Source organism: Microcaecilia unicolor, chromosome 2 (genome assembly GCF_901765095.1).
Source record: "Microcaecilia unicolor chromosome 2, aMicUni1.1, whole genome shotgun sequence".
NCBI lineage: Eukaryota > Metazoa > Chordata > Amphibia > Gymnophiona > Siphonopidae > Microcaecilia > Microcaecilia unicolor.
In genome coordinates this window covers 290,700,874-290,721,305 of record NC_044032.1, presented here as the reverse complement: position 1 = coordinate 290,721,305, position 20,432 = coordinate 290,700,874, and the positions used below count along the sequence as shown (strand labels likewise).

The 20,432-nt window shown below is 43.5% G+C and overlaps 1 protein-coding gene across 1 annotated transcript in view; it reads right to left on the bottom strand.

Annotated features, from left to right (window-relative positions):
- HUWE1 (HECT, UBA and WWE domain containing E3 ubiquitin protein ligase 1) overlaps positions 1–20,432 on the bottom strand; it is a 1,034,695-nt gene that overhangs the window by 893,393 nt on the left and 120,870 nt on the right. The window contains 6 exon segments of the mRNA XM_030194273.1: positions 14,719–14,818; positions 15,006–15,074; positions 15,276–15,323; positions 16,387–16,464; positions 18,010–18,072; positions 19,352–19,504. Coding sequence (XP_030050133.1) covers positions 14,719–14,818; positions 15,006–15,074; positions 15,276–15,323; positions 16,387–16,464; positions 18,010–18,072; positions 19,352–19,504 — 511 coding nt within the window.

Below are 20,432 nucleotides of genomic sequence, written 5' to 3'. Positions count from 1 at the left end.
TCCAATTGAGTCTCTCATCCCAGCTTTCCACTCGGGTACTTTATTCAAACTAAGCTGTACTGGTTGCACCTTCAGTCCGCTTACTTATAGTCTCTTGCACAATCCACCTTTGCGAAATGTAATGTCTTGAAATCCCCTATACAGGTACACGGTGAAAGGCAACAATTCCACTGTTCATCATCAGCTGTTCCTCATACGTATGCTGGTTCCCCAATGCTGGACCGCATTTCGCTCACTTCATCAAGAGAAACCACCACCACATCTAAAACAACACAAACCCATTAACACCCCTCTATAACTAAATCCATACATCATACTAAATCACAAAATAAGCCCAATATCACACTTACTTTCTCAAATTAAACCAGCTGCTCGCCGGACTGGGACATCCCAACGCATGGGTTAACAACCGCTACGCTGAAACTAACTGGAGAGGCCAGAACGCCATCTTTAAATAGCTGTATTGCTTACGTCACCCAAACTTTTTCTTAGAGACACTACCTGTATGGGGGATTTAAAGAGACCGTGAACCTGTATGGGGGATTTAAAGACATTACATTTCGCAAAGGTGGATGAATGAGTATATTGATGATTTTAGCCAGGATAAGTGCTGATTGTCAAAGGCACACTTTTTCAATAAAGACATTTTCTAAACTTTAAATATACTGGAGTTCAGGTGTAATCAATGAATGTTGAGTGACTCTAGTGGGTTCAACGTGTCCCTATTTAGTAGCATTAAATTTTAATTGCCAAACATTAGACCGTTCTTCTAACTTTTAGCACATCCTTTTTCATGTTTACCACTCCCTCCAGGGTGTCCACTCTTTTACAAACCATGGTATCATCCACAAAAAAAAAAGCAAACTTTACCTTCTAATCCTTTGGCAATGTCACTCACAAATATATTGAAGAGAATCAGTCCCAGCACCGATCCTTGAGGCATGCCACTACTCACCTTTCCTTCATCCAAGTGCTCACCTTTCCTTCATCCACTAATAATCAGCCAACCTCTGGCATCTGTCTCCTAAACCAGTTCACCACTTTGGGTCCTAACTTCAGCCTGTCAAGTTTATTCAAGAGCCTCCAATGAGGAACCCTGTCAAAGGCTTTGCTAAATAGATTACAGTCAAATAATTCAATCAGATTTGTTTGGCACGATTCATCTTGGTAAAACCATGTTGACTCATATCTTTTAAACTATTGGGTTTCCAGGAAATTCACTATCCTTTTCCTCAGCATCGCTTCCATTACTTTTCCAATAACCGAGGTGAGGCTTCCCGGCCTGTAGTTTCCAACTTCTTCTCTGCACCACATTTGTGAAGAGGGACCACATCCACCCTTCTCCAATCCCAGAGGATTTATTAAACAAATCTTTAAGAGAACCTGCTAGAACCTCTGCTCCCTCAATATCTTGAGATAGATCCTCGTCCAGTACCAAGGTTTTGTACACCTTCAAATTTTCAAGTTGATCATAAATACTTTCTTCCATGAATGGTGCTATATCTACTCCATACTCATATGCCACTCCATTTTCATCTGTACCTTTCCCAGCCAATTGTGATCCTTCTCCAGGATTATCATCTGTGAACACAGAAGTATTTGTTTACCCTCATAATTCTCCACACAGTGGTTCACAGCATCATTTAGTCTCAATTCCATTTTTAACCTTCCTCCTTCCACTAATATACCTGAAAAAATTGTCTCCACTCCTTACATTTCTAGTCATTTAAGTAAGGTAGTCTCCGCCCATGTCGCTAAATGCCCTGAAAAATGAGCCTGCAAGGCCTGAAGAGCCTGCTTCCCTGCAAGCAAATAAGCCGACACAATAGTCTCCTTCAGACATTTAGCAGTTGTGGGCATGCAAGCCATGAGGCCAAGCATATAGGTATACCAAAAAGCACAAACAGTACATCTGATTTGTGAAACTCAGGACACTACACACATCAAGAAACTTCAAAGAAGCCTCTTCATCCTCTCTGCGAAAGGACGTAAGCTCAAGGCAAAGCAAATACCACTTTCAGAAGGAACCAACCATGAGCAGGGAGACCCCTGCCTCTGAAAAGCCGACAAAAAAGCCTGAAGCTATGAAATCCTACATGCTGACGCAACCACCACCAAGAACGCTGTCTTTAGCGTAAGGTCTTTTGAGGCAGCCTTCCAGAGTGGCTTAAAAGGAGGCTTCTGAAAAGCCTAAAGGACTAAATTATGATTCCACTCTGGACACAGTATATGAACGGGAGGTCAAAGCAGCCTGCTCCCCATAAGAATCAAAGGCCATCTGGGTAAGCCGCAAGAGAAGTCTTTGATAGTAAGCCCCTGAAACAGGCCAAAGCCACAACCAGAACTTTTAGAGAACCCAACGCCAATCCTTTCTGAAGACATGCCTGGAGAAATGCTAGACTGTGTGACCTGAGTAGAGAAGGGAGAAAGTCCGTGTTCAGAACACCAGCCCTTGAATGTTCTCCATACCCTCGCATACGCCATGGATGTGAAGCATTTCAGAGCTTGAATCAAGATAGCAATGACCTAATCAGAATAACCTTTTTGTCTCAACCAAGCCCTTCAATGGCCAAGCCATAAGGTCAAAGGCGCATGGATTATCCACAAGCACCAGACCTTGCTTCAGTAAGCCGAGTACCTGCTGATGACAGACGATCCCTGTGCAGCAGCTCAATCAGGTTCACATACCACAGCTGATATGGGCCTTCAAGAATTATGCAACCTTGATGCAATACAATTGTTTTTCATCACGCAGCCTACTGTGGGCCAAGGAGGGAAGACATACAGTAGATATGGCTCCAGCCAGGGCTGCATAGGGCATTGATCTCAGTTCTTTCCAACATCTGAAGAAGTTGGGCACTCCTTTTTGTCATCGAGCCTTCTAGCTAACTATCCTGTAGATCATTTAGAGCAATGCCCCCTTCCAACAAGGTGGTCTTCTTAGTCACCATCATAACCAGGGAGCCCACTCTGGGAAGTTGCAATTTATCTTTCTCCTCTGGAACCAACGGGTAGAGCTGAGCCATGGCTGCTCCCACTCTCAGCCCTGCGTCCAGTGAGACCCATTCTGCTGTAATCTCGTCTTGAATGTCTGGATGCACTAAGAAAACAGTAGAAGGACCTATAAGTCCACTTATAATCGATGAAGATGGAACTCCTGATACCAACAAGAAGGTGGTCCAAATCTCCCCTAAAAACCACAAGGAACAACAAAAAAAACGGAAGATAACCAAGATAGAACAGATACAAATCACAAAGAGTAAGAGCACCAAAAAAGTTTTATTAGGACCCTACATGGTCTGTATTTCGGCCTACAGGCCTTCCTCAGGGGTCTTCAAACTGACGTATACATATATATATCTCCAGAATTCTCATGGGATGAAACAAACAGACGCTGGTGCAATCCGATATAAAGCATAGGCAGCGGCTTCAAGAACCTAGCATATTTTCCAACTACTGCCCTGTTGCAACAATCCCTCTACTAGTCAAGTCTATGGAAAGCTTGGTCAACTATCAGCTCACTGATTATTTGAATACATATTCTATACTCCATGCCTCCCAATCCGGAAATTTCAATTGGGAAAAACATCTTACTTCTACAATTTGATTTGTCCAGCGCATTCGACATGGTGGACCACGACCGCCTTCTTACTTTACTATCTGAATTTGGAACTGGAGGTTATGTCTTAAGAGTGATTCAGAGAATTTCTCTCTTGTCGATCTTAGGTCACAGTCCATTCCTCTACCTCGCCACCTTGGAGACCCCACTGTGGAGTCCCTCAGGGCGCACCCCATCACCAACCCTATTTAATATTATGTCGTCTCCACTTGCTACGGCCCTATCCAACCATGGCCTGAACCTGTACATATATTCCCTTCCGATCTTCCTTAACTGAAATCTCAGACACAATACGAACTAGTTTTGCCATCCTGACCAGCTGGGCGAACGCTTTCAAATTCAAGCTTAATAAGGAAAAAACCCAATGCATCAATCTCTCCTCCCCGTTCAATAAATACCTCCCAGCACGATTACTATGCCGGACTACTCCATCGCCATTGCAGATAATTTGAAGCTACTTGGTGTCATTCTGGATTCCCACCTGTCCCTCGACCTTCAAGTCTAGTCTATCACAAAGAGAATGTTCCTCTCCATGCGGTCACTGAAACGTATCAAGCAGTTCCTTCCATTTGACCTATTCCGGACTCTAATCCACTCTCTAGTATTGAGCCATTTTGACTACTGCAATGGGATTTACACTGGATGCAAAGAACACACCCTACGGAAACTCCAGACGGCGCAAAACACGGCGGCCAGATTGCTCTTTGGCAAATCCCGGTTTGAGTCAGCTAGACCCTTAAGAGAGAAGCTCCACTGGCTCCCAATAAAAGAGCATATTGAATTCAAAATTTGTGCTCTAATCCACAAGATCATCTACGGGGTTGCTCCAGTTTATATGTTCAGCCTGATTGCCCTCCCCACCAGAAATTCCAGAAACCGTTATGTACTTATCTTAATCTCCACTATCCTAACTGCAAGAACCTACGATACAAATTGCTCTTCGTCTCCTCTTTTTGCTTCATGAGTCCTCGTTACTGGAATGCTCTGCCTTCAACGTTAAAAGAGACATCCGTGGGAGTTCCAAATTTTAATCTGTACCATCAAGCGGCACAATTATGTATGCTAGCGGAGTGGAGCGCTGGTAGCATAAAATTGTGGTTGCAAATGGAACATTGGTTGGGGATCACAAACTTACACTCTTTATTATGGATGTCAAAAGCTCAAACTCAGATATATATTAGGAGAGCTCCATTGGTGGTACAATATCCCTTGCAGACCTGGATAGCTATACGGAAGAGATGCTTCCCTAATAGAACATATTTTCAACAGATGGCAATAAAAACTGCTCCGGGCTGTCCGTTGGGAATAGACAACCCACTTTATAGACATTGGGAGAAGAGAAGGCTTAACACATTAAGTCAACTTTGGGAAGAGGGCCAGATGTTATCATTTACAGAATTGCAAGAGGAGTATGGTCTACCATCATCTCATATGTTCCACCATAACCGCATCAGAGACTATATAAGTAGGCGAGCTAAAACAGAGCTATCCCTAGAGAAGACAACCCTGGAAAAAGTGGCGAGGGTAGGAGGACATAGAGGATGTGTTTCTCGCCTCTATGAGGTGCTACTTAGCGATACAGAGCCAATATTGCATTATATACAGCGCTGGGAACGGGACTTACAACTTATAACATGCTACGGGTCTCTATTTCCAGCTCTATGGTGGAAAACAGTTATAAAATATGATATCAATGGTACTATACGCCTAAGAGATTGGTAAAAATGTATGGACGAGGGTCTGATCATTGTTGGAGGGGATGTGCAGAAGTGGGGGACATGCTTCTCATTTGGTGGACATGCCCAAAGGTACAATCATACTGGTCAGAACTGCTTGATTTATTTGCCCAAGTGACAGGAGTGCGATATCCTGCAAGACCAGAGGTTTGTTTGCTCCACATCCGTCCACCGGGAGTCCGGATACCAGAACATCGGAGAACATCGGTTTGGCTAGTAGCTGGAAAAACTGCACTGGCATCAGCGTGGAAAAGTCCACTTGTGCCGCCGGTGCTAAAAGTGATTCATAAAATGGACTCTCTCTATCAAATGTCCAAAATGACAGCGATCCGATCTGGACGTGTCACACAATTCAACACGCAATGGGAAGGATACAGAGCATGGAGGAAAGAGGGGGGAATAGACTTGGACGCCCCTAAGCTGATGGTCCCATGACTGTGAAGGATAAGCCCATGGACTCAGCAACACTGACATTCAGTTGAAATCTGAAATTGGACATTAGGGTAGGGAGGGAGGGGGGGGAGTTTGTTGGTTATATTTAAATATGTGCTAATTATATGATGCATATCTTTTGTTAGGGAAACATCTGTTCAAAAACTTTAATAAAAATATTGAAAAAAAGAGACGGCCGACTGCATTCTGTTCAAGAAACTCCTCAAGTCTTATCTATGTGGGAAAAAAAAAAAAAAACTTACTCCTCTGCTTCTTAATTCCCTGCTGTCCCTCATTTGTCCTCCCTGTTGTCTCCCCCCCCCCCCCCCCTCCCCAAGATGGTCCTTACTCTCTATTCCGCCATTGTATTAATATGTTGTTCCTTCCATACATGTTGTTAGCCACATAGAGCCTGCTATGTTGGGAATATGTGGGATACAAATGTTCTAAATAAATAAATAATGCAGAACTCTGATGTATCCATAATTGAACATTACCGCTATTGGTACCCGAGTATCCAATGATCCCTGCTCATTTTTGGAAAACTCAGTACTCAGCATAGACGGAGGAGCTACTGCACCACCTTCTTTTGAAGTGCCCAAGTCCTCTGACATTAAATCAGGCTGCAGGTACAGGGTACCCCCCCCCCCCCCTAAAGAAAGCGAAGCTTCCGAAGTTGCTGTGCTCACTTGTACAGATGGTTCTTCCCCCAGTGAACTGAAAATGGAGATCCATGGGTCCCTTAATAACCAGCGGGACAAGAGCCTTCCTCGGAGCTACCTTCCACTTACCCATGTTGGGGCAGAGCAGAATCCCACACTCCACAGTTGCTATGAAGGGCCTCCAAAGGGGCGGGACCTGCCCCTTTGGTCACACCCCTTTTGGGCATACACACACATCCCATGGCAACGATACTCTTAAGTGCATGTGTCAATCAGGAGCTTCAAAAGGAGTCCCGAACACCAAGGCAAACACAACACTGCCTGGACGTTCCGAGTGCTCCCAAAGAGTTCTCCTGTCATACAAGTTTTTGACATTTCTGTACTGATTTTATTCACCAAAATATGAAATGGGGAAAAAGAAGGTCCTCCTTTCACTAGAGCTCAGTACAGCATTTGACCTGGTCAACCACGACATTCTTAAACGTTTGGAAAATGTGTCACAGATTCTCTAACCTGTTTTTTTTCCTATTTACAAAGATGATCCTTCCAGGTATGTTGGTCTAATTAATTTATGATCCTCCCTGTGGAATCCCCCAAGACTTGGTCCTTGAATCCATTCTTTTTAACATTTTATCACAATTTGCCATTCTTCTGCAAACACGTGGGATAACGTTTTACATCTATAGTCAAGACGTGCAATTTCTACTCACTTGAGTCTCATTGAGACATAGAAAAATAAAGACAGATAAAGACCACATAGCCTATCCAGTCAACCCATACATGCCATCAAATCTCCGTTTCACTCCCTTAGAGATCCTATGTACTTGAAATCCCAAGCTTTCTTGAATTCAGATACAGTTTTCTTCTGCACCACCTACTCCGGGAGGCTTTTCCACTAATTCATCACTATTTCCATGAAGTAGCATTCCCTTGAGTTACTTCTGAGTCTATCCCCTTTCACCTTCATCCTATGCCCCCTCAGTCCACAGCTTCCTTACAATTGAAAGACTCGCTTTCTGTGTATTTATGCCACATAGATATTTAAACATCACTCTCATATCTCCCACCTTTCTTCCAAAGAATACATATTGAGATCCTTAAGTCTCTCCCCATACGCATTATGACAAACGCCACTGACCATTTTAGTAGCCACCCTCTGGATCGACTCCATCTTGTTTATATCATTTAGAAGGTGCAGTCTCCAGAATTATACACAATATTCTAAATGAGGTCTCACCAGAAACTTAGATAGGGGCATCACCACCTCCTTTTTTCCTACTGGACATTCCTCTCTCTATACACCCAAGCATCCTTCTAGCATTCACCATCGCCTTTTCTACCTGTTTGGCCACCTTAAGATCATCACATATGATTACACCCAAGTCTCACTCCTCTTTCATACACAAAAGTTCTTCACCCCGTAAACTGTGCTGTTCCCTCGGGTTTTTGCAGCCCAAATGCATGACCCTGCATTTTTTAGCATTAAATCTTAGCTGCCAAATTCTGTACCATTCTTCAAGCTTTGCTACATCCTCCCTCATGTTATCCACACCATCAGGGATATCAATCCTATTGCAGCTTCTGCCATCACCCACAAAGAGGCAAGCCTTACCAGACAATCCTTCAGCAATATAGTTTACAGAAATGTTAAAAAAAAAAAAAAAAAAAACGAACCTTGTGGCACACCACTGGTAAACATCTTCCTCAGGGTGAGCTCCATTTACCAATACCCTCACATACCTTTCATGCTATCACTGAGCTTTGAAAGTTCGTTCATCCAAGTCGCTGATTGACTTACAATTAGTCAACTGAAACTACATTATCATCAAAATTGTTGATTTGCTTATCCTGACTGCTCCATCTAATTTTCCATGCTCAATCATTATCCATGGAGTACAAATCCACTTAAGGACAAAAACAAAAAATTCTTAACAGTCCTACTGGATTTCTAATTGACAAGCATCTAATACTCTCAGACCTGGTTTCAATACTAGACAAAAGATCCTTATTCACACTCCAACAGAAATGGGCAGCTTATTTATACCAATTCTCTATGTTTACTCTACACTTAGTCATTTCACGACTGAATACTGTAATTCATCCTTCAGGGTTTTCCACACTATCAACTCTGTCAGCTACAACCTATTCCGAATACTGCAGTTAAACTAATTTATGGGGCAAAAATTTTTGACAGTGTTGCTTCCCTTCTTGTATCTGGGCATTGGCCTCCTCTTCATTACAGGGTTGCTTTTGAGATTTTGGTTTTGGACTTATCAGATTTTCATTCAGGGCAGAGAGTTGCACGGGGACAGAAATCCAACCTGTCCCCACCCACCTCGTGGGGAATCTAACCCATCCCCACAAGAATTTAACCTGTCCTCATCCAGTCCCACAAGGATTTAATGGTATATTAAAAAAAATTCTTTTTGGCTCTGTCTCTGGGTTTGAGCTGCAGCACTGCAGGCAAGGAAGGAACAGAAGTTGGAACACTCTGGTGCGCACATGTAAGACTTCTCTGATTCACTGGCACTGTGTGCTAAGAGATCACCACATGCACACGCCAGTAGGTCAGGTGACATCTGATGCTCGTGCCTATGTCAGAACGGAGGTCTGTGCATCAGCCCGGCAGCAGAGAGGATTAATAGTAACATAGTAAATGACAGCAGATAAAAACCAGATCGGTCCATCCAGTCTGCCCAATAGTCACAATCATTATCAATTCATGATTAAAACAACAATGAATGTGATATTATATACTTGATTATGGTCTTTCTGTGGCGTTTCTGGGACATAGACCATAGAAGTCCGCCTGGCCATATCCTTATGTTCCAACTGCTGAAGTTGCCAAAGCCCACTCCAGCCTATTCACTCATTTGCAGGACACAGGCCATAAACCAGCTGGCTGGTTGGGAGCGGCTTCTCGTCTTCGTTGACTGCTGCACGCCAGAGGCTCCACTTTGATTCCTCTGACCGGCGCCCACTGCCTCTGTTTCACGGAGCTGACACGGAGAGGGTGAAGTCGTCGCTGTAGAGGGAGCTGCTATAATTTGGGGGCGTGTACGACTAAATGCCCGCCCACCTTGTCCTGGCTTTGCTTTTCAATGTTGTGGGCGTGTTTTGGCTGGGTCCTTCTGCACACTCATCCCTTTTTCAGCTCCAGTAAGTGCTGCAAAGTCTTTTCTGCACTGAGGACCAAACCTAATCGAGCCAGGGACACTATTGAGCCTGCGGTGCAGATCTGTTAGACGTGGTGCTGAAGAAGGCTCACCTTCACGGCTGTGCCATTCCACCTTCGTGCTGCTGTGACATCCGACGGTGACTTGTAGCAACCGGTGTCATCCCAGGAGCCACTCCTCTTCCCTGCTTCCAAAATGGACGTTTGCATCTTTCTTTGCGTGTCTTTTTTTCTCATTACTCTCTTTCTCTTCTTCCATCTCACCTTCAGAAAGTAGCCCCATTCCCATTCTACGCACCTCATGCAGACTACCGAGCCGTCCTTCTAGTTTACACACCAAACCAACCAAAGAACCCCAACCTCTATGCATTTACCAGTCGCAGTCCTTGTCACCTTCCTCTTGCTCTGTCTTAGTGGGCTATGCAAATGCCAGATCCGTAGTCAAAAATGCCTCCATTTTTACTGATTGGACCGCGCTAGAAAGCCTTGACCTGGTCTTCATCACCGAAACCTGGGTCCGCTACCAAACTGACCCAATCTTGCTTGATTTATGCCCCTCAGGCTACAAGCTTGCCCACTGGCCGCGTCCTGGTAGGAGATGTGGTGGTATCGCACTCATCTACCATACCACCTTCATCATAGAACCCACTGCTTACTCCATTATGCCGCAACTCGAAATCGCTTCATTGAGAATATCTAATAAAAGCTTATTTGGTCACCTGACTTATATCCTATTTTACCGACCGCCCAGTAACTGGTGTGAAGCGCAACCCATCTTTACTGATTTCATCTCCAATATATGCTTGCTCTGTCCCAATGTGCTTGTCCTGGGAGACATCAATCTACACCTCGAAGATTACTCCTCTGCATACACGCGAGATTGTTTAGACTTCCTCAGCTCTTGGGACTTTACCTGCTGGAATACTCAGGCTACCCACTCTAAAGGACACACCCTAGACCTCTTCTCCCTTAAATCAGCTAACCACAACAATCTGCACATAGCCAAAGTCCTATGGAGGCATATTTTCAAAGCACTTTGGGAGGCTAAGTTCCATAGGTTTCTATGGAACTTTGGGAGGCTAAGTGCTTTGAAAATATGCCTCATGGTCAGCTGTCCCTTGGTCAGACCACTAAGCTCACCTGCTCAATTCTGTGGCAGCTAAAAGGTCCACGGCACACACATTCCCTAACATCGTACACGAAGAGAGGGTATGTTGACCCTGCGGCATTCTGGCAGTCAATATATGAGTCAGACTGGCCTGACCCGGTAGACTCAGACAGCTTCCTCCCCAATTGGGATAACCGATGCAGAATTACCTTGGATGCCATTGCGCCACTCAAGGTGTGTTCAACAAAGAGGAAAGTAGTCACCCCGTGGTTTAATAATCACCTTAGAACTCTTAAAGCAAATGACAGAAGACTTGAAAGGGCCTGGCGAATGCACCAGGACACAACATCTAACTGCATGGAAGCAGTCTCACAGAAAGTACAACTATACAGGTAAAAAAAAACACTACTTCAAAAAAAAGATTGGCCCGGATTACAACGATGCCAAGAAACTCTTCTTCTTTGTAAACAAACTAATGGATACCACAGTGCTTACCACTACAGGAGAAGGCACCCCACCCGCTGCAGATTTAGCAAAATTTTTTCAAGACAAACTCCACAAACTACAGAGCACCCTTCCTCAGAACAATTCCAGCATTAGTGATTTTATTAATGGCTTGGACCCTGGGCCTGACGAGAAACCAGCAGACCGTTTACTGTCATGCTTTTCAACTCTCTCTGTAGATTCTGTCAAGCTGGAGCTCCGCAGATTTGTTAGGAAGTACTGCAGGCTGGATGCATGCCCCAACTATTTGCTCCAATGTGCCCCTGCCTGTTTCCTAGATGACTTGACGCTACATCTCAACTACATGCTTGGTAATGGCAAGTTTCCTATAAGCCATGGTAGCATCTTGCTTACCCCGGTACCTAAAGACGCTAAGAAAAAAAGTAGTGATCTATCCAACAACCGACCAATAGCAGCCATTCCCCTTTTCGTAAAACTCATGGACAGCCTGGTGAATAAACAACTTAGTGAGCACCTGAACAAATTTAATATTCTATATACCTCGCGCACCTGAACAAATTTAATATTCTACATACCTCGCAATCGGGATTTTGACTGCTCCACAGTACTGAGACCGTACTTGTCACTCTCCTATCCAACTTCAAGAGGGAAATAGTTGAAGGGAAGAGCATTTTACTCCTGCAGTTCGACATGTCCAGTGCCTTTGACATGGTGCACCATGGCATACTTCTGTGGCTCCTAGACTACTTTGGTGCAAGTGGAAACGTACTAGCCTGGCTGAGAGGTTTTCTTACATCCAGATCCTACCAAGTACATGCCAACTCTAGCATATCATCTCACTGGAAAGCAGACTGTGGTGTGCCACAGGGCTCCCCATTACCACCTACCCTCTTCAACGTGATATTGATCCCTCTGGCAATGGCTCTCTCCAAACTGGGACTAAACCCGTTTATCTACGCAGATATCATCACTATCTTCATCCCTTTTGAGAACGACCTAAATGAAATTACCTGTAGGATTCGGCAAGGCTTTAACACCATGCACGGCTGGGCCAATTCCTTTCGATTCAAACTCAATACCGAGAAAACACACTGTTTGATCCTCTCCTCGCCCTATAACAAACACAGGAGTCCTACATTAATTACTCCTGAGCTCGTCCTGCCTATCTCGGTATCCCTACAAATCCTGGGAGTCCTGGTTGACAGATCTTTGACATTGGAGCAGCATGTGAACTCTACAGTCAAGCAAATGTTCTATTCTCTTTGGAGGCTTAAGCGTATCCAGCCTTACTTCCCTCGAGACGTATTCCGCAATCTAGTCCAGTCTCTGGTAATTAGCCGTCTTGATTACTGCAACAGTATCTACGGGGGATGCACAAATATGCTCCTAAAAAAATTGCAAACTGCTCAGAATACAGCAGCTCGGCAAATCAAGATTTGAAAGTTCGAGACCATTACGTGAGCGGCTGCACTGGCTTCCTGTGAAGGACCGCATCGCGTTCAAGATCTGCGCATTGGTGCACAAAATCATCTATGGAGAAGCCCCTTCCTATATGGACACTCTCATTAACCTGCCGCCCAGGAACTCCTGAAGGTCAGCCTGCTCGTACCTCAATCTCCACTACCCAGCTCCTTGTGGCCTCAAATATAAGACCATCTATGGTTCCTCTTTCCCTTATCTCAGCACTCAATTGTGGAACGGGCTGCCTCGAGAGGTCAAATTCACTCCAGATCACCCGACCTTCAAGAAGCGTCTCAAGACTTTCCACTTTGGCAGAGCATACGCTGCAAGCCCTTCTGGTGCCACACCCTTTTAATCCACGACTCTCTCTGTCTAAATGTAGGACTACTGTGTTTCCAGCACATCCTAAACCAGATTGCCATAAGACACAGACCGTACAGGTCTCCTGGTATTGGCCCTAGTTCATCACAGCCGGAGTCACCATCTAAGTGTCACGTGACACATCCACACACATGCAGCCATTTAAGTTTAGGTTTTTTATAACTTCCATTTTCTAATTAGAGATCCTCTGTGTTTACCCCATTCATTTTTGAATTTCATCTCCATTTGTATCTCTACCACCTCCTTAATGGAGACTTTCCAGATCTGTGCTGTTAAAGCGAGGAGGAGGAGAAGACAGCACTCAAAGAACTTGGTACTCAGTAGGTAAGAGGCTGGTGCAAGTGCAGCATACGCTCATGAGAACCCTACAGGCACTGCTTCTGTCCCCACGGGAACCCCACAGGAACTGCTTCCATCCCCATGAGATCCCCACAGAACTGCTTCCGACCCTGCGGGAATCCTGCGAACCTCATTCCCGTGCAGGGTTACCACCTTATTCCCTATTCGCCAATTCACACTCTTTGTTCATCCCATTAACATCTACTAGTTATACCTCCACATCTTAGGTTTGATCTCATTTGGCTAGAATATCTTGCTTCTCTGTTATAGCTCCAACCTTACGGAATACAATCCCTCGTTTAAGACATACATTTTAACAACTGTATGAAATTTCTTTACCAAAGCCTTTACTCACAGGATCGAATAAGATGCATAATCAAACCTAACACTGTGACCCTGAGCAGTAAAATTCACTCATGTCTGTCTTTCCTTGCAGTACACCTTCCTTCCTTATCTATCTTGTTCTGTCCTCTTCCCTTTCCTATCTACATGACAGTTATATTTTATTGTAATCTAGGCCTGTTTTTATTCTCATTTCTTATTAGCATAATTACCTTGTGTAAACTGCTTAAATCTCTATTTGCAATATATTAAATAAATCTGAAGTCTGAAAAATGTCCCTTACGTTTACCCCTTATTCCCCTTCCCCAAAGGGCAGCATTTATTAGGATCATCTAATATTTTAATTATCCTACACTATTTGACACTGAACTTAGTGGTATGCTTTATATTTTATAGCAGTACCATTTATAACATGTACACATGATGTTTCTGAATTGCAAGTCCTAAACAGCTACTAAATTTGTTCATAAGAGAATGAAATTATGCGCTTCAGTGGAAGAACACATATTTGGAATGACAATTTTATAAATGGGCAGAAGCATATAGAATAGCTTTTTACATACATTAGGATGCTCATAAAACTGACTAGGGTATACATGTGTAAAAAGCAGATGCCCAAAAACACAGCACATACTTTTGTGCAATATGTATCAGCAACCCTGGGGAGAGAGAATAAAGGGTAACATTTGCATTTATATTCTTTCTAGCTCATACATATAATTACACCTGCCTCAGAACAGGTATAAAATACATGTACCCATTTTGCCTGGGGTAGTTTATAAAGGCACATAGGTGTGTGTGTCACCTGCAACATAAACACCTGTTATAATGCTACCCTCATTATGCATGGACTACAATAGATGAAAAATACTAGTAGGAAAAAAGTGTATAAAAATAAAGACAATTCAAGCCTATACCTAACATAAAAAAATTTAATGAGCAAGTTTCATACTGACAGCTGGAGCTGAGAAATGCTTCCTGCTCCTCATAGTGCTTACCTAGTATAGAGATGGCATGCAGCCTGGCCTGAACAGCTTGCAGTCTCTTCTTGTGGTTTGAGAATCCATGGGCCAGTCTTATATGTGTGAATAGAAGCATCTGTGACAGAAAAGTGAGTGTCCACAGATCACAAAATAAAATTCAGCCATGCACAGACTACTGAAGCAGTTATTTCACAGATTCACTGTCAAGAGCTTCTACTCAGGGTAGAACCTGGGAGCCACAAAGCAAACACAGTAAAAGAGAAAAGAGCTTACCCGTTTATCTTTGGGAATACTGAGCTTACCTGCTTATCTTTAGGAATACTGTACATCTTGGTAAGGGACTCCATGATCTCAGAAGGACTTTCTGAAATCTGAACAGAGAAATAAAACTTACGAATCAGTACCGGTGTCGCCGTCATGAATTATTTGACCAAGCTAGATTACAAGTACAGTATTACAGTACATCACTGAAGGCAAACAGAAAATTAACACACTAAGAGCAGAGCAGAAACAGAACAGTAGCACACATTTTCTTCACACATACTGCCCCTATAGAGCAATGTCCTTATTACCTTATCTAGTTGCTCTATATGAATGTAGTGTAGTGTGTTGCTGGTTGTCTGTAAAGAAAATAGAAGAGTGATTGAACAGGGGTGAAGAAGCCCATACTTCCATAGTGGTATATGCAGTTTACAGATCATACCAGAAGCACTGCCATCATTAGCTCCTAAATTATAAAATAGGAAGGCTACCAGACATTTACACTAAAGCATATCTCTTTGTGGGGAGATTGATGCTTTTATAAACCATTTTCCCCAGTTCAGACATAATGACTGATGCCATCTCTCCTGCTTAAGCGCTTAGTCTGCAAACTCGCAGCTTTCCAGAGGTGCATCCCCTCAGTATGCAGTGAGGCAATGTCTGCCACATGCCATGCAATACACGTGGCAAAGCAAGCAGTTAGTTCTACCAAGCAACTCCTATACCCCAACACATTGCTCTTCTGCTCTGTAACACCAACTCAAACTGCCGTTGTAACATTTAGTCAGTGGAGGAAGACCTATATCTTAAAAACATACAATTCATATAACCAGGACAGAGAATGCTTCTGCCATGGACAATGTTTCCTGCTTATTAGCTGCTATACTCAGAGGTCTCCAACGTCTGCATGCCTGCGAGACCCTGGGTCACCAGTTTACACCCAACAACACCCACTTTGAGAGAAAAGAAAGCAACTTCATCTGAAAATTCTCAATGAATTGGGGGTAGAAAACGAGACAAATAAGCTGCTGCTACTGGACTTATAAAAACAATGCTAAACTGAATCTTAGGGACAGAAACTTTACTTGTTAGGAATGTGATGAACCCTATAACCCATTGCCCTCTACAGATGGGAAACAGGAAACTAAAGCTAAATAAGTCACTTGTTGCCCATACTGTCTTCATCTGCTGCCCTCCCGACACAGGTGCACTCCATAATGCTAACTCCCAAACTGCAGGGTATGATCTGGAAGAGCAGAGCCTGCCTTATGTATAGGACTCCAAGAACTTGGCTCCATACCTGGCACTTTACCCCTTCCTTCTCTGGGAATCTGGCTCTCTGCAGTCCCTGGCCTAAACAAAACTTGCAAGAGATCTCTCACTGCTATAAGCTGTAGAAGAACAAGTCTGTATGAGACTCACCCTTTTCTCGACTTTGACCTCAGCCCCTGGCTCTGCATAGAATTCAAAGTGTAGTGTGGTGGCACTGGGAGGGTATTTCTGTGTATAAAGCACAGGATGGAATGAGACACAGTGAGCTCCGAGAGAGCAGGTAACAAAGCAGCTGCTATAGAGACCTTCCCTTTCCCATCACAATCATGCTGGAAGCTGCGCTGACCTTCAGACTGGCACCCTGCAATTTTCACAGCCCTTCTGCTGTTATTTCAACAATGAAGTCTCACCATGGATTTTCCAAACTACAAAGTTCCCATAAACTGATCAGCAGCTCGAGGGGATAATGGGGAGAGTGGGGGCAAACAAAAGCACACCATTACACATAGGGCAGGATTAAGGCATAGGCAAACTAGGCATGTGCCTAGGGCCTACACGTTTAGGTACAGCTCTCTCTGATGTGTGGTTCAATTGACTCTAAGGCAGTTTATTGCCCTGGTAAGTCAGCTGTTGGCAGAAAGTGTGTGAGACAGGGAAGACCAGAGCCATTTCTGCCTGCAGAGGTTTATCTGTTCTCTTCACCTGTTGTGAACTGCCCTTAGTCAGCAGGAAGAGTTGGTGAGCAGCGCTTATCTGCTACATCCTCCTTTGCTGGTTTTCCTCTAAAATCAACCATACAGGGCACCATTTGTTGTGATTTTTAAAGGGTATTTACACAATACACTTGTTTGCCTAGGGCCCACAAAAAGGTTAATCCTGCCCAGAGTATTCAAAATTTCAGAAAAGAGTTGGGGAAATTCACATTTCAAACCTTCATATTCTAGCAGCACTAGATATCCTGAATGAACAGCTAAGGCATCAAAAGGTTTAAAATCTTCAACTGTAGCCTGAATATATCTAACCAAAGGAGGCAAGGGGGAAAGCAGAACAAGCAACCCAAAAAGTATACGAGAACAGGAATTAACACTGGAACACAATGCTACAATTCTTCCCCCCAAAACTGTCAAACATTTCCCTATTCCATATTGTTAAAACATTGTGTCTTATAAAATTATACTCATTCTCATATTCTTCCTCATGCACTATTGTTCTACTCTGAAGGCATCCAGGATAGCTTCTCAATATCTAATCTTCTGGGATCACTCCAACAACTCATGGCACCTGCCAACAACCACCCCCCCCCAGCACAAAGGTTCACCCTCCTGCTTATATTCATAAAAGTTATATTGTTTACCACAACTCCCATTATTTTTAATGGGGTATATTCACTATCACACCTTTTCCATATTAACGTGCCTTTGTAAATAGGGTTATTCAGTGAAAAGGTTTGAGTTGGAACTACATACATAAGGCCTTTGACACTGTCATTTAAGTAGCACAACTATTTTAGGATTTAACACTAAATTTCACTCCAAAAGGAATCTTATGGTACCTTAACTACACTGAACACTAAGACAACCCCTGAACTTTACAATTTATTTCCAAAATAACTCTGCATCTGAAGTGAGCCATTTCTGCCACAGAGCAGCAAGAGTAAAGATATTCAAAGACTAAAACAAAAATTGGTGGGAACAAGAGATTGCAAGGGATGGAGCAATGGCTGCTACTTGACTGTAGCATCCAAAGACAAGATAAACAGGAAGAAAAACTTACCAACATGTGTAAATCTCTACAACACTCAGCGAGTCCAAAGCCATTCTCCTTACCACCCCAGCTCTGTGAAAGATGCAGATTGCAATGAGCAGGTTTCTCCACTCCAAGTGAGGCAGTGCTAATTGCCCAGCATCCTGTACAAACTGCATATATACCCTATAAACTGCTCTAATAACAGATCTTACCAATTAGTTATCACATCACAAAGGGGGGGGGGGAGCAGAGACATTTATTTTTTGTAACACATACTTTAAATCGTTCATATCAGTAACTCAAGTCTCCGGACCAGGGAGAGATAGCAGCTGTTGCCTAGCAGAGCTGATTTCATGACTACTGCAGAAAATCCACCTGCTCCACCAGCCCAATCGTCAATCAAGAGGAGTGGTCTAGTGGTTAGGGTGGTGGACTTTGGTCTTGGGGAACTGGGGAACTGAGTTCAATTCCCACTTCAGGCACAGGCAGCTCCTTGTGACTCTGGGCAAGTCATTTAACCCTCCATTGCCCCATGTAAGCCACATTGAGCCTGCCATGAGTGGGAAAGCGCGGGGTACAAATGTAACAAAAACAAATAAAATTAAAACTATCATCAGTAGCAGCATGAGCATAGGTTCCTCATCTTCACAGCTTCATTGCTGGTGCACTTCAAAACTGCACTCAGCCAGGCCAAGGAGGAGCTAGGTGAGTCAGCCCAGGAAATGGCCAGGCTCTATGCAGTGGCCAGAGGGCCAGTTCTGCCAGACCAAACAATTGCATCTCCCTTTCTAAAGGGTCATGGAACAGAAGAAGAAAACAAAAGGTGACGCAAAGTATGAAAAATGGATCAAATATGGACAGAAGACAATAGCAGGGAAGCATGAGGTGAGAGATCAAAGTGGATTTGCAACTGATCATATACCTTCGTCTCCCACCCCTTCTTCAATCATTGTCTACCATTTCCCATCTCTACTCTAAGAAATAATTTAAAGGTAACAAATTATAGAGTGTCAAAAGAAGGAATGGGGCAATTATAGAGGAAGTACAGACAAGAAAGGCAACAAGGAGACTTTAGAGACATGAGGAAGAACACAGATGTTAGAGCAAATAAAAACAGAAGGGGCTAGAAAGAGAAGACTATGAAAAAAAAGAAGACAGTAAACAAAGGACAAAGGCTCAATTTTCAAAAGAAAAAAAAGATTTAACAAAAGGTGATAACTGAGAACGTCAAATAAAGGAAGGTTAGAAAACTTTATGAACAAAATTTCATAAATTAACAAGCTTACCAATTTTGACTCATTGCTACACAAAATTCTTGGACAAATGATGAACTATATCAGTTTTGGCATAGGAGCCCATTAGAACCTACCTCTGCCAGGTGCTGCAGGCGTGACAGAAGAGGGGTTCTCTTATCTGATCCCAACCGTGTAATGTAGTTGGAGCGTTTGCTGAACACATAGAGTAGGTTTAGCACAGCCAGCACCACTTGCATGTCTGAAGAAGCGAGCAGTGTCGTCAGGTGCTGCAAAAAATGAGTATAAAGCAGTCAAACTTCTAAGACCACAATGTATTCAATAGCAAGCACCCCAAGCCAAACCTGGGACAATGAGAGCACCTAAATGAAAAAAGGGTCTGTTAAACATGCTTTCATGTTATCACCACATATACACTGAACAATGTTTACTATTACAACCAAAACCATAAGGGCACCTTACACTCAATGCAAAGTTTCTTACCTGTTAATTTCCTTTCCTTCGATCCTGCTAGACCAATACAGACCTATAGATTATACCCCTTACCAGCAGATTGAGGCAGAAAACTTGATTCTGATTATATCATTCACAGAGAGGTGCAGCCAAGGACAAGTATGCCAATGCCAAAGCAGCTCGCAAGAAAAGAAGAATGGGGAAGAAAACTTCAAGCAAACCCTACCCCCACCATGAAAGAGGCCTGTGAACAATTCCTTACAAACTAGGCTAACTACAGAAACAGGTGGCAGAACAAAACCCCAAGCAACCATCACACTTCCCTGTCTTCCAAGGCAGGTCCAGGACTGGTCTAAGAGGATTCAAGGAAGTAACATGTAAAGAAAAATCTCACCTTCTTTAGCTTGTTCGGTCCAAAAGTATGGGATGTGCCAAAGCACTCACTGCACAGAGTGAAAGAAAGACAGCCCCCTCCAAACTGCCCTGCCAAAAGCACTGTCCCATTTATCCCAAAACACAAGCTCGTAATGCCTGACAAAAGAATGCAGGGAAGGCTAGGTCTCTGCCCCTACTGCTCTCACTTCCACCCAGGATGCAGCCTGAGCTCTAGTGGAATGGGTTTTGCGGCCAGGAGTGACTGATTCTCATATTCTTCATAGGTTGACAATAGTAACATAGTAGATGACAGCAGAGAAAGACCTGTAGGGTCCATCCAGTCTGCCCACAAGATAAACTCATATGTGC